The 14,468-nt window shown below is 37.8% G+C and overlaps 1 protein-coding gene across 1 annotated transcript in view; it reads right to left on the reverse strand.

The window, feature by feature from the left end:
* Window positions 1-2,109: 2,109 nt before the first annotated feature.
* Window positions 2,110-14,468, reverse strand: part of tns1a (tensin 1a) — a 134,689-nt gene continuing 122,330 nt past the window's right edge. The window contains exons 22-35 of the mRNA XM_067459359.1: window positions 13,232-13,315; window positions 12,870-12,896; window positions 10,056-10,197; window positions 9,085-9,731; window positions 8,889-8,978; window positions 7,720-7,848; window positions 7,547-7,642; window positions 7,311-7,388; window positions 6,893-6,964; window positions 6,766-6,795; window positions 4,513-4,681; window positions 4,367-4,435; window positions 4,218-4,247; window positions 2,110-4,127 (exon numbers count right to left, since the gene is read on the reverse strand). Coding sequence (XP_067315460.1) covers window positions 3,986-4,127; window positions 4,218-4,247; window positions 4,367-4,435; window positions 4,513-4,681; window positions 6,766-6,795; window positions 6,893-6,964; window positions 7,311-7,388; window positions 7,547-7,642; window positions 7,720-7,848; window positions 8,889-8,978; window positions 9,085-9,731; window positions 10,056-10,197; window positions 12,870-12,896; window positions 13,232-13,315 — 1,805 coding nt within the window. The 3' untranslated portion in view covers window positions 2,110-3,985. The remainder of the gene's footprint in view (window positions 4,128-4,217; window positions 4,248-4,366; window positions 4,436-4,512; window positions 4,682-6,765; window positions 6,796-6,892; window positions 6,965-7,310; window positions 7,389-7,546; window positions 7,643-7,719; window positions 7,849-8,888; window positions 8,979-9,084; window positions 9,732-10,055; window positions 10,198-12,869; window positions 12,897-13,231; window positions 13,316-14,468) is intronic.

The following is a 14,468-nucleotide window of genomic DNA, read 5'->3' on the forward strand; positions in this document are numbered from 1 at the left end:
GTGTGTGACGTTGCAGGGTGGTCCTCTCTGCAGACATTTGTGAGGTTTTATAATCTGGATGTGGCTTCTACTCCAGGGTCTCGGGTTCTTGTAGCATAATGTGTGCTGTGATTTCACATATACAGGCATTTGTGAGTTATGGTGGCGTGGGGATTAAGTTCCCGAAGTGCTTGACGCAGTGCGAGTTCCCTCGATAAGGGAACGTCTCAGGTTACGTATGTAACCATGGTTCCCTGAGAGGGAACGAGACACTGCGTTGCTTTGCCATACTCCCGGCATGCCTGTGACTGACTTGTTCGACCTATCAGAAGCAGATACTGTTTGGTTCAGGGGTGCTATATATAGTTTCCTGGTCAATGACGTCATCCGTCCGTGATGTTCGTGCATGCCATTGGACTGATTTCACGAGGGCTTCATGACGCAATCACGCAGAGGCGTTACCGCAGCGCTTGATGCAGTGTCTCGTTCCCTCTCAGGGAACCTTGGTTACATACGTAACCTGAGACGTTTCCGTGATGGGTCACATTACGATTTACACAATGACAAACCGATGGAAGAACTCCTGGAGCACCTCATTCATGGACATAGAAGATGAACTGGACAGTCCATATGGATGAATGGAAGCCGTCTTCCATTCATCACTCGCACAAATTCGAATGATGTTGTATGCACTCAACAGGCCGAGGTAAGATATGATCCCCTCGCAGTTGTTGCAATGCTGCTGGGACCAGAGGAAGGGGATGACTGTCAGGAACGCAAGCCTCTGTCCTTCTTGCTCGCACGAAAGAAATTGGAAGTGGCAGGGGATGTTAAAGGTCAAATAAGCTCCTGCTAGAGAGCCTCCTAGATGTATTCCTCCTTGGCCTTCTGCTCCGGGATGGACAGAGGATAATACCTGGTCCTCGGAGGGAATCTCGGCCTTGTTTTCAGTGGCTGGGCTCTCTCTCTCTCGATGGAGGTGGGATTAAAAAAATGTTGGTAGAAGATTCAACTGGATGTGACAGATAGACAGGTCGTTTACTAATAGGAGACAGACATTTATGAAAGCAAGAGTCACCAGTATTCCAGTTGACATTAGGTTCATGTTGTGACATTCAAGGGTATCCCAGGATCCGTCCAGCACCGTGAACAAGATCTCATCCTGATGCAGGCAGCCAAGGTAAGTGCCTCAGGTAAGTATCACTGTTGGAGCCTGTTGCGTGCATGATACCAGACACTGATGTGAGGAATAGTGGTGAATATATAAGGCGTGCTGATAGTGATGAGCATGTAAATAATAATAATAATACATTTTATTTATAATGCGCTTTTCTTAGTGCAGGAAATCAGTATTCTGGTGACTGGGAAAGAGGTGGAGTATTGTAATCTGCTGCTAATTGAGATGTTGCTGACTCTGTGACAGCGCAAATTTGATTCTGTGCTAATGTGATCTAATATTTTATGGGTTTTAATTTATTTCTTTTTTTAAATGTTGTAGATTTAAGTAGCGAAAGAGAATAGATAGAATACTTGAATACATTTGAGACAAAGATCTTAATTATTTTCTTATATTATATTATTATTATTATTTGAGCTTTGTTCAAGCTTTCCTGTAGTTCGACTAGTAGAGCTAGCAACGCCAAGGTCATGGGTTCGATTCCCAGGGAAAGCAAATTACAATAATGTAAAAATGTGTGCCTTGAATGCAATGTAAGTCGCTTTGGATAAAAGCGTCTGCTAAATGCATAAATGTAAATGTAAAGCTGAAAAAAAACTAACAAACATGTAAAAGTATGGTATTTGGATAAAAGCTTCTGCCAAATGCATAAATGTAAATGTAAATCAAAAACATCAGAATCCTATTTGTCACTTGTACGCATTTGGCTGCAGGAGATTACAATACTTGGTCCTTAATGTCTCATCTGCAGAGAAACTTCTACCACAAACAGATTATTTTTAAGCTACTAAAGTAACTGCTAAAATACTAGTAAGCTGCATTGTAATTCCACAGAATGACAGCATACCGTTCAGTTTAATCACAAGACACTAGACTTCTCTATCAATGTATTTCAACATGATCAACATTCACCAACCACAAAACATCCTGAAAATAGATAAAACTAAAAGTGGTTTACTTTATGATTTTTGTTTTTATTTTCAACTGCACATGGTCTGTCAAATTGCTCCTTTTTGACCATTTGAAAATAGACAAAAATGACTGTAAACCTGACAGTTCCTTTCACTTCACGAATCACAGTTCCTTTCACCATTATTACTCTCCTTAAAACAGTGGAACATGTTGCAGCTAGAACCCCCTTTGAAAAACAGTAAAACCTTACAATAATTATTAAACACTGCTAACATATTTGAACTGCTTTGACTTTCTACCAATGTCTTCCTTAACTCAGAGTTTACTTGTACTGCCATTGCCTCTTGTTATAGAAAAATCTATAACAAAACACCCTCCATCCTGTCAATTTATTTAGATAATGTATTATTCAATCTCTTTTGCCCCATCTATGATTATAAAGCACTTAATGATGGTGAACAGAGAAGGAACATCTTATAACAACCTAGTTATTGACAGGATGGACAGTGCATTTCAAGAAATTCTATATTATTATGGCAAACATGGTTACATTTCCTCTTTTACATTTCCAACTGCAAAGAATTGACCTCCCTTTGACCAATAACATAATTCATATCGATTGCAGGAGCTGTTTGATTCACACACATAATGGCAGCACTCATGGCAAATTTATACATGTATTGGTGTTTTTTTAATCTAAAATATTTTTTTTTCTCAATTTCTTCCACATTCATGCCTTTTCATTCTAAAACACCTAACAATGACACAGTGAACACATTCAAATAAAGACAATAACTGTAACATACATTGTACATCAAGAGCTTCTCAAAACCTGATTTTGATATTTTAGCTAAAATAATTCATTTTTAACCTTTAAGTCAAGTTTTTCTTTTCTGTAGACTATACACTATTTTTAAATATTAGTTATGAGTAATACTGCAACAAAAATAAATATTCAGTTAATGTCATGGTTTGTCATAATACATTTTAAAGACAAGTACAAAATGGACCTACCCATGCACTCAAATAGTATGCAACAAAATGTTGTTGTATATTTGTCACTGACTGTGGCAAAGCTGTGAATGGGATGTTGAGCACAGTTCAGAAAAAAGCTAAACATCTACTACCACAGCCAGGACATTGTGGGTAGAGCCAGTGTTATCTTTACTATCCAGATGGATATCTCAGCAGAAAGTTTCCAGTGACTGCAGTGTAGTTGTTAGTTCCATGTCCACAGGCAAGTGTAGCAAGTCTTTTGTGGTGGTCAGTTTGGCAGGGTCAATGTTTTTTTTTATTTTTTTGCCATTTTTTGGACCACTTTTTTTTTTCTTCAACAGATTTGGTCTGTTATTTGAAGATGAAGTGAAAAGCTAGATTCTGTAAAATGCTTTTCTGAGCAAACTAAAGTCCTCTGAATTCAGAGAAAATGACTTACTCTTGTGAATCTTGCAAGCAAACATGCAAAATCTTCATACTTTTCACAGGAGGACACAAAAAGACAAATTAGAGCTGTCAGATAGTATCTTTTTCCCTTATTTTTCTTCTACCTTTGGTTGTTCGATCACAATAATGGCATTTTATCTAAATATTATTTATCTTTTTTTTTTTTTTTTTTGTAAAGTCCTGCCTCCTGATATGGAAGGCCGGAGGAACTACCTTTATCCCTGCCATTTACACACTACCTTCTTAATCTGCTTTTCAGCAAGTTCTTCACACAAAAAACAGCATCGTTTTCAAATCTTCACAAAGAAGAAAGAGTAAGAGCCCAACCCCCAGAGTTATTCAACAAAAAGAAAGTAATACAGTATGTAAAAAGAATAATCCACTCTGGAAAAATAAGATAAGAATAACCAAATCCTCTTTGGCGATAAAATTCAGACTCATATGGAGAAATCAAGGTGGTTGATGGGCGGCCACTCAAGGTTTTTGAGTGTTCAGCATGACTTTGGAGACAAAACGGATAATGTCTGAAGCAGGCTGGTCTGGTTCCAGCTCAGCAAACAGGTGACTCACATTATCAGTTGTGCTGCCTTGTTTTCGAGCCACAAACCCAAACAGTCTGCATTATAAAACAAATTAAATATTTGTTAGAGCAATTTTTTCTGTCTATAACAAAATGATTGACAATGATTGAATATGGCATACTCACTTTGCCTCCCCACCCTCTGCTTTGTTCCACCTGTAAGAACAATAAGACATGTGATCTTAATGAATTTGGTGTCAAACATATTTCCAAAAAGGACTAAACATACATGGAGGATGCAGAAGTCAACTAAAATATCTGACCAGAATACTCACTTTCTGTCTTGTGGGTCCAAATTGCAGTATGTTATCATGTTGATTGGGTAATGACGTCGGAAAAAAATCCTTCAAGGAAAAAGAAGTTTGGTTATTCCAAGATCACACATGCTTGATTCAAGACAACACAGAATCAATCCACTCACTTTCTCTGGTTGTCGGTGAGTGTGATGCCCTGTGTGGACACTTTGAAATGGACAATGGTTGCCATAGGTCCGGATTTAGCAGCAAGCGTTTCAGTGATGGCTTTGGCCACAGCCTGAGGACCGGTCAGAGATTCCATATCCACAGAGTTTACGTACAAAACATTACATGCTGGGGAAAAAGATAAAATGAGTGCGAAAAACAGAGGTTGCATCCCAAAACTTGTTTGCCTCAAACAACACCAAAACAGTATCATGCAACAACAATAAAAAACATGTCATAAGCTATGATCTGAGGTAAAATATATAAACCTGATTCCCCAAAAAATTGGAACACTGTACAAATTGTGAATAAAAAGGAATGCAATAATTTAAAAATCTCATAAATTCATATTTTATTCACAATAGTATACAGATAACATATCAAATGTTGAAAGTGAGACATTTTGAAATGTCAAAATATTGGCTCATTTTGGATTTCACGAGAGCTAAACATTCCAAAAAAGTTGGGACAGGTAGCAATAAGAGGCCGGAAAAGTTAAATGTATATTCAAGGAACAGTATACAGATAACATATCAAATGTTGAAAGTGAGACATTTTGAAATGTCAAAATATTGGCTCATTTTGGATTTCACGAGAGCTAAACATTCCAAAAAAGTTGGGACAGGTAGCAATAAGAGGCCGGAAAAGTTAAATGTATATTCAAGGAACAGCTGGAGGACCAATTTGCAACTTATTAGGTCAATTGGCAACATGACTGGGTATAAAAAGAGCCTCTCAGAGTGGCAGTGTCTCTCAGAAGTCAAGATGGGTATAGGATCACCAATTCCTCCAAAGCTGCAGTGAAAAATAGTGGAGCAATATCAGAAAGAAGTTTCTCAGTGAAAAATTGCAAAGAGTTTGAAGTTATCATCATCTACATTGCATCCAAAGATTCAGAGAATCTGGAACAATCTCTGTGCATAAGGGTCAAAGCTGGAAAACCATACTGGAAGCCCGTGATCTTCGGGCCCTTAGATGGCACTGCAACACATACAGGAATGCTACTGTAATGGACATCAGAACATGGACTCAGGAATACTTCCAGAAAAAAATGTCGCAAAACACAATCCACCGTTCCATTCGCCATTGCCGGCTAAAACTCTATAAGTCAAAAAAGCCATATCTAAACATGACCCAGAAGTGCAGGCGTTTTCTTTGGGCCAAAGTTCATTTTAAATGGACTGTGGCAAAGTGGAAAACTATTTTGTAGTCAGGCAAATCATTTGAAGTACTTTTTGGAAAAATGGAACACCATGTCATCCAGACTAAAGAGGACAAGGTCAACCCAAGTTGTTATCAGCGCTCATTTGGATGCATGAGTGCGTGTGGCATGGACAGCTTACACATCTGGAAAGGCACCATCAATGCTAAAAGGTACAGTATACCAAGTTCTATAACAATATATGCTCCCATCCAGATGCCATCTCTTTCAGGAATGGCCTTGCATTTTCCAACATGAAAATGCCAGAGCACATACTGCATCAATTACAGCATCATGGGTAAATAGAAGAAGGATCCGGGTACTGAAATGGCCAGCCTGCAGTCCAGATCTTTTACCCATAGAAAACATTTGGCGCATCATAAAGAGGAAGAAAGTAAGACAGTTGAGCAACTATAAGCCTGTATTAGACAAGAATGTGACAACATTCCTATTTCTAAACTTGAGCAACTTGTCTCCTCAGCCCCCAGATGTTTGCAGACTGTTATAAAAAGAAGAGGGGATGCCACACAGTGGTAAACATGTCCTTGTCCCAATGTGTTGATGCCATGAAATTTAAAATCAAATTATTTTACACTTTTAAAATTATTTTCTCAGTTTAAACATTTGATATGTCATCTATGTTGTATTTTGAAAAAAATATTGAAATTTGAAACTTCCACATTATTGCATTCCGTTTCTATTCACAGTTTGTAGAGTCCCAACTTTTTTGGGTTTGAGCTAAATATGACTTATGAAAACTTAGGGAAAAAAGTGCCATACCATCATGTGTAACAATATTCCAACCCCCCCCCCCCCCCCCCCCCCACAGACACACACTTAAACCAAATGCAAAATACAAAATCAATTCAGATGGCCAGCTGCTATCACCTTATTTCAGGTTCCAGGTGCACATGGTGAAAGTACTGTCGATGTTCATGGCCAGTAGTTATTATAAAATTAGCATGCAAACAGGGACACAAATATCACCTAGGAGATGATTTGCCATATTTACCATAACAATCTTCAGTAGGTTTAGGAGGTCCTGAAATGTTAGGAAAGATACAAGAAATGAGGAGGCAAATAAGATATACAGATAGCAATAAAAGAAGTGAAACAGAAACAGAAAGGGAGAGGCTCACCTGCTCCCTGCTTTAATAAATCCATGCTTGAACCAGTTGGTGTGGCTAACTCCAAGGCCTCTTCATTTGGATCTGTTTACAAAAAAACGTAAGACATGAAGACACAAAAAGCAAATGAATGAAATACAAAAATAAATTAACCAAGACGAATCACATGGTAATGCTTATCAATAGAACAAGTGTGCAATCTCATGGAATGTATACGCCAAAATGGGTTTTGGTTCAAACCCATTTTGGCCCAGGAGATTGCATAATCATACTATTTATACACTTTTTTGTGAGATCGGTTTCAAATTAACACTGAGTGAAAATACAGGGCATTCAGTGTTTGGGTAATGCAAACCCAAGAAAAACACCATCAATTGAGAAGAGGTCAGTTACAGAGGCTGCAGGAATGGGATGACAATGGCATTCTCACCTCTTGTAGGGATCATTAGCTTGCATGGAAGAGCCAGAGGTGTGATGGCATGTTGATATACAAGAGCGGACAGACACCCTGTAAACACACACAAACACACCAAAGACAAGTTACAGTACACAAACAAGCTGATGGGTAGATGACTACTGACATTGTTTTTTTCAAAAGGTACGATTTTAAGTCAGTACAATAGACAGCAGACAGAAGTTTAAAAGTCAGTCGGAATTCATTATTACCGAAGTACGGTTCGTTTGGACAACCCTTAAGTCTCACGCCCTTGGCACTTGTTTCAATCAAGAAGTGTCGGACCAACTCATTTGTGATGTCTCCAACTTTAAGGTAAGAGAAAAAGATAAATGAGGATGAAGGTCTGCTCAGTGAGGACCTGATGCACAGAGAGTTATTTTACCTTTCTTGTTCTGTTGCACTGTTGGAGGGGGAGAGGCTACTTTCATAGCCAAGCCATATGCTCCTCTGAACGAGTTACTGTCTCGAATGACAAATGCTCCTGGTTCACGATCTTTAAGAATGCAAATGGCTGAAACATACAAATCACCAGCCATCAATACTTCCATACAAAGGCAAAACACTAACTTCACATCTTCTATTATGACCAAAATTGTGTGTTTTGTCTGGGCTAAGCAACTCTGGCCCTCAAGAGCCACTTTCCTGCAGAATTTATCTCCAATACTGATCAAACTCTCATGCCTGTAACTTTTTAGTAATCTTGTTCATGTGTGTTTGATTAGGTTAGGTAATGCTACCTTCACATGCTTTCGCAAATGTCCTACTTACCAATTCTAAAGTCATGATTACGAGTTTTTCACGTTCGTGTGCTTTGTTGTTGAACATAATTAGGAATCATGGAGGACGCCAGATTCACATACTTGCTTGTTTCTTGGGGAAATGTCATTTTAACATCATAACCCACATTTTAGACCAACAGAAAGAAAAAAGAAAAACACAAATGATATCTAATACATAGTAAATAAATGTTGATAAGCAGAGTGCTGCACTGTGAGAATGCTTTTGATTTTGTAAATTTCAATCAAAATGATTGCTTTTATAAATTAACCTACAAAAAACATTACTGTGCATCTTGAGATAAAACAATAGCACTGACATATTTTAAGATATGAACTTAAAATTTTTCAGTTAAAACCGCCCAAACAGGCAATTTAGTCTAGAACTATTTTAAGCCTTGTTTGTGAAACCAGAGGTAAGAGTATTTAAATAAAAAATATTTTAGTAAAATATTGTGCATAATTAAGTAAAGTCTGATATAACGGCCATTCAAAGCACACATTAAAGATCCTAGTCACAGCAGCAAACAGCAAAATCGAGTAACAAAATTATCTCAGAGGTCCCTCAGTAATAAATACGACTGGTTCATGTCCATTTTTTGACTAGGAAACTCATATTCATGATAATTTCAAAGCATGTGAAGGCAGCATAAGTTCTGCAGGGAAGTGAATCTTGAGAGTTGTCCTCTTGAGTGTGTGTAGATATGGCCTCTCCTGTGACAGATGGGTTTTCCACTCTACACTTATTCAGAAAAAAACTATGTGAAACTCTTACCTTGTTCCCTGGATATTTCTGGTTTGTACCAATATTTGGATGTATCTTGAACAAATTTGATATTCAGTCTAATATCTGGAGGTCCATCGGCTGAAAAGAATAAATGGATTTCTGAATAGTTGCTCAAATAAGTACACACATCCGTTTCATTTAGTGATTTCACTCACATGCTTCCTAGGTGGATTTCATATCTTACCATATATTGAAGCGATTGCAGGACCTTGTTGCTGCAATTGTGTAGGAGTGGGAGCTTTCCTACATTCACTGCTGTCTGCTGGAACACTTTCAGAGTTTCCTGCAATGGATCCTGCTCTTAGGTCCAGGGGCAAGAACAGCGAGGGGCTACAGGATTGTTGCTCTAGGGAAAATGTGGGGGTAGCAGGCCCAGGCTGAACCATAGAAGTGGTGCTTTGCCTGGACTGTGCCCCATGTCTCTCATCTGGAGTGGCCTGGCCCCTAAACGGGGCTTTGTGATCTGGGCTAGAGGCAACTGGAGCAGGTGAGGGGTGGCGGTCCAGCACAGGACTCGGTGGGATGAATTTGCCACTGCGACCCAGAAGAGGACTGTTGGGAGTGGTTGGTTCACTGCTACCACTGGCTGTTGGTATACGCCGACCCAAAGCAGGGCTGCTCTGACCACCAAACCTACGTTGAAGGGCAGGGCTTGGCGGTGTATTGGTGGCCACTGTACGGTGGAGTGTGTTGGGGCTTCCTGGGACATGATGAACACCCATGATGTTAACAGTGGCCTCATCAGGGTTAAGGTAAGTAAAGGTGTCATGGAAGAGAGGAGCACGGATGGGCTCAGATGGAAATGATGGAAAGGCAGGCTGACTGCCAAAACTGTTTGAAAACAAAAGTGATAAAATAGAGAAAATGTGAGTAATAAAAGATTAATAGTCAGTTAATAGTTCTTAATGAGTCTAATCTTATTCAGTAATTCTGGATTATCTAATAAGGAACTATCTTAGTACTAAATTTGCTATTACTTACTGATTAGTTCATCTTGTTTCCATATTAGTTAATAGTAGTAGCTGAAGTGTTAATGTATTACTATCCATGTGTCCTGCATTACTTACTGCATAGTAACTTATGACATATTACTATTCTAATGTTTATCATATTTTGGATTTGAAAAAGGGATGGTGGTCTGATAACAACACTTACCCATCAGAGCTAGCATTGTTAACTGGTTGAGGTGGGCTGAAAGTGTGGGCAGGAGGAACTGGTCGTTCCGAAGGGTATGGGTGCTGCAAAGGAGAAATCAGTCCTCCTCCTCTGACTCCTGTTCCCATGAAAGCATGTGGCTCTATAAGAAAACAAAATCAAGAAATATAGCTTGGGAATACAAAAACAAGATATATGACCCTGGTCAAACCCAGTCATTTTTTAAAATTGGGATCTATACATCAACTAAAGGCTTAATAAATAAGCTTTACATTGATGTATGGTTTGTTATAGGACAGTATTTGCCCAAAATACAACAATTTGAAAACCTGGAATCATGAGGGTGCAAAAAGAATCTAAATATTCACCTTTAAAGTTGTCAAAATGAAGTCCTTAGCAATGCATATTACTACTAATAATATATTTTTGTAGTATACTTCGTATATCTTCATGGGACATGATTTTGAACTAATATCCTAATGATTTTTAGCATAAAAGAAAAAATCAATAATTTTGACCCATGCAATGTATTGTTGGCCATGAATAAACCTGTGGAACTTATGACTGGTTTTGTGGTCCAGGGTCACATACAGTGGAGATCAAAATTAGAGAACAATTTAGAAACATTAGATTTTTTTCAGAAATATTGTTGATATTCATTGCTTGAAGTTTGAAGGACGATTAGCTGTGGGTATTCCATTGTTTTGCTAGCATGTATTACAAAATACCAAGGTACTTCAACAAAAACCTTTATTTTGTCAAAAACACTGATCAAAATTAGAGAACAATAACCAATGCAGCACAAAAAACAACAACATTTAAACTGAAATGTGATGCTTACAGCAGTCAAACATTAGTAGGAAGTATAGAGGCCTTTGCTTTGAATGAGCTCAGCACATCAGCGGCCACAGGACATCACTAGGTACTCACACTACTCCGGTGTGATCTTGATCCACTCTTCTTCCAGTCTCTTCCACAGTTTGGTAACTGTAGTGGGTTTCTTAGCCATAACTTTGTCGCCAATGATTTTACATAGATTTTCAATGGGGTTTAGATCAGACTCTGGGCTGGCCATTTCATTATTTCAATGTTCTCACTTTCAAGGAACTGCTTTACCTGTTTTGCAGTGTGATAGGGGCATTGTCTTGTATAAAAATTGCGGGCTGATTGGGAGATGCTCGCAGTGAAGGAAGCACATGTTGCCGAAAGAGGTTCTGATAAACAGGTTCCGAGGTTCTGACATGTAGCTGTATAATAGGCCCAACTCCTGCTTCAGAAACATCCCCAAAACTATGCAACTTCCTCCTCCATCTTTCACTGACTTCTTTGAGCACTTTGGGTTCAATCTTTCCCCAGTTTGATGCCGAACATAATGTTTCCCATCAGACACAAATAAATTAAACTTGCATTCATCACTAAAATGAACTTTGGACAAATTCTCCTCTGTTCACACAACATGCTCCTCAGCAAAGGTTAGTCTAGCCTTTTGATTCTTTCTGCTGATGAGAGGCTTGGTCACTGCAGAGTGAGCATTCAGTCTGATTTCTCTTAAATGACACGACACTGTATGGCGAGACAGATCCTTACTGTGTTCAGCTCTGAACTGGCGAGTAATTCCAGCTGCAGTGTTCAACCAATTCCACATTGAAAGTCTCCGCATTGTCCTGTCCTCTTGTGCATTGTTCTTGCTTACCTTTCTGGGTACTTGAATGAATTAGTGTCTTTGTAAAGCTTCAATATTCTAGAAATTACAGATTTGGAATGACCAACTTCTTTTGCAACGGCTGAAAGGGTCATCCCTTTGGCCTTCATCTGGACAACCTGGTGTCGTAGGGTATCAGTAACCTTAGAGTGGCTTGCCATCTTGCAAAGTCAGGGGAAATTGGAAAGTTTCCTTCAAACAGGGTTTGCCAGATTATTACGGAAATTAGCACCATTCTTATTTCAGTTGTATATACTGTACTTCAGAATATATTTAACTTGTGAAATATGCTTAAAAAGAAAAAAAATATGCTTCTGCTCCTGTTAGGATAATTTCAAAAAGGACTAAGCAGTGACCTTGAAATTAAGGAAATTGTATGTTGTTCTCTAATTTTGATCTCCACTGTATATCTGTGAATAACTTTTACTGTCACTGTCTCAACATTATATATGACACACATTTGGTACAAAGCTCTAGGATGAGTTCAAAACAGTAGGCTTTTAACAAAATTCAAAATGGCAAATAGAAAGATGGGTCACGTTGTATTACGCATAACGTGCTGAATATAAATGAGCAGGATCATGACTTAAGGCCAAAGAATACCAACGTCAACAGACTCTGTTTATTCAGAGGATAACTTTCTAAACAGGCTAGTGCCATCCTGAAGCATGCTCAGGGCATTGTCTAAATCAAGGGTAGCTAACCTTGCTCCTGGAGAGCAACTGTCCTGTAGAGTTTAGCCTACACTCTAATCAAACACACATCAACATGGTTCAGACAGGTGTGTGGGAGCAGGTTGGAACTAAACTCAGCAGGACGGTAGATCATTAAATATTAATTTACACTTCATGCTGCCTTAGGACAAATGGAAGGTGTTTGCGTATGTGTATTTATAATTTGAATTTTAAAAACTTCCGAGGACTAGTTACCAAGAAGAGCTATTGTCAAAATTTTAACACTATAACACTGAAATGTCATTTTAATAGAACCCACATAAACAAGAAGGGTTTTCAGGCATTAACAGGAGTGTACAGAAGGGACTGTGTAGCATTCCTGAGCATAATATACATGTCATTATAAGGGTTTCCACTGTCATCTCAAAATACTCTTACCTTCCATACCATCACTAGAATCAGAATCTGACAGCGGCAGACATAAAAAAAAAGAAAGAGGAGCAGTGACAGTTTTTTGTTTGTTTGTTTTTTTTAAGGTGAAAATAATATTAACAGTGTGCATGTGGTGAGAATGCAAAGCAGGAAGACAGTGACAGAAATCAGCACTGCAGATAGATGACAGGTGTGGGGCAGGTGGGAATTTCTGAGCACTACTAGTTATGTAATGATTAATAAACCTGCACTTATTCAATTAAAATATAAATATTAAAATATTAAAATATAAAAATAGTACATAAAAATGAATCCGTTACATTAAAGAAAAGTTTCCAGTGGACCGTATTAGTTTTATAGGTGCTCACCTGAGCTGCTTTGTTGTACCAGAGCTTCTGCAGGGTTATGGGCCTTCAGGACTGTGGCCGACAGAGTGGCTTGACCAGAATGGCCTATTTAAACAAAAGGGGAGATAGTCAGGTTAAAGCACTACATCAGAAAACTTCATAATGGCCAAACTCAGAAGTGTTGAAAACAACAGTATAAGTCACTTTAAGTCTTATAAGAGGCTTCCCTTAAATCATTAGCTTTGTGTGAAGGAGCTAAACTACTTATAATATAAATATGGAAAGTATTTCATTCATTTTTAGTGGTAGTAACAACAACAAAATAATTTATTATGTACTTATACATAGTATCAAACCTCTCATTATGCATGGACTGCTTCTCACATCTCTTAACATGCTGATAGATATACATAAATAAATAATAGGTCAGTGTAAAATGCATTTAAGCATTAAGCATATAGCCTTACCTTGCCACAGAATGGTTTTTAAGATGTAGCCTCCATTGTCACAGCAGCGATAATATTTTTTATGTAAAATTCTATGTAGAGTTCAGTATTCAATACAAATTCTTTCCAAGAACGTCTTCATTATTGTTTAGTATTTGAAAGCCATAACTTCAATGTGTTCAGCCCATAAAAAAACATTTGGTAACACTTTAGTATAGGGGGAACACATTCACTATTAACTATGACTTTTGCCTTAATAAACTCCTGATTTACTGCTTATTAATTGTTATTAAGGAAGTTTTGAATATATATATTCATGACAGTATTAATTGTCGTAGTTTTTGTAGCCTTTAAGTTTAAGTATTGGGTAGGATTAAGGGATGTAGAATAAGGTCATGCAGAATAAGGCATTAATATGTGCTTTATAAGTACTAATAAACAGCCAATATCCTAGTAATATGCATTCTAATAAGCAACTAGTTAGAATTATTATGATAGAATGGAAGTATTTAATGGTTTATCACATTCTGTAAGTGGTATCCAATTAATAACAATATAGTGAAAGTAAAAAAGCAATTGCTATACAAAATCATCTTCATCTTCACATTTAGCTTTACTTTTCTTACCTAAAGTCATGACAGAATTTTAACCGTCCATAATATATAATAAAATATAATATAATATATTTTTTTAATACTTTGATATGAATTGTGATTTCTGGAAGAAGGCTAAAATTACATGTTCAAATAAAGGGTCTGTGGCAAAAAAATTCGTGAAACAGTACAGGTAGGAGTCAGGACAGGAGATATATC

The sequence above is a fragment of the Pseudorasbora parva genome, chromosome 12 (assembly GCF_024679245.1).
Source record: "Pseudorasbora parva isolate DD20220531a chromosome 12, ASM2467924v1, whole genome shotgun sequence".
NCBI classification, from domain to species: Eukaryota; Metazoa; Chordata; class Actinopteri; order Cypriniformes; family Gobionidae; genus Pseudorasbora; species Pseudorasbora parva.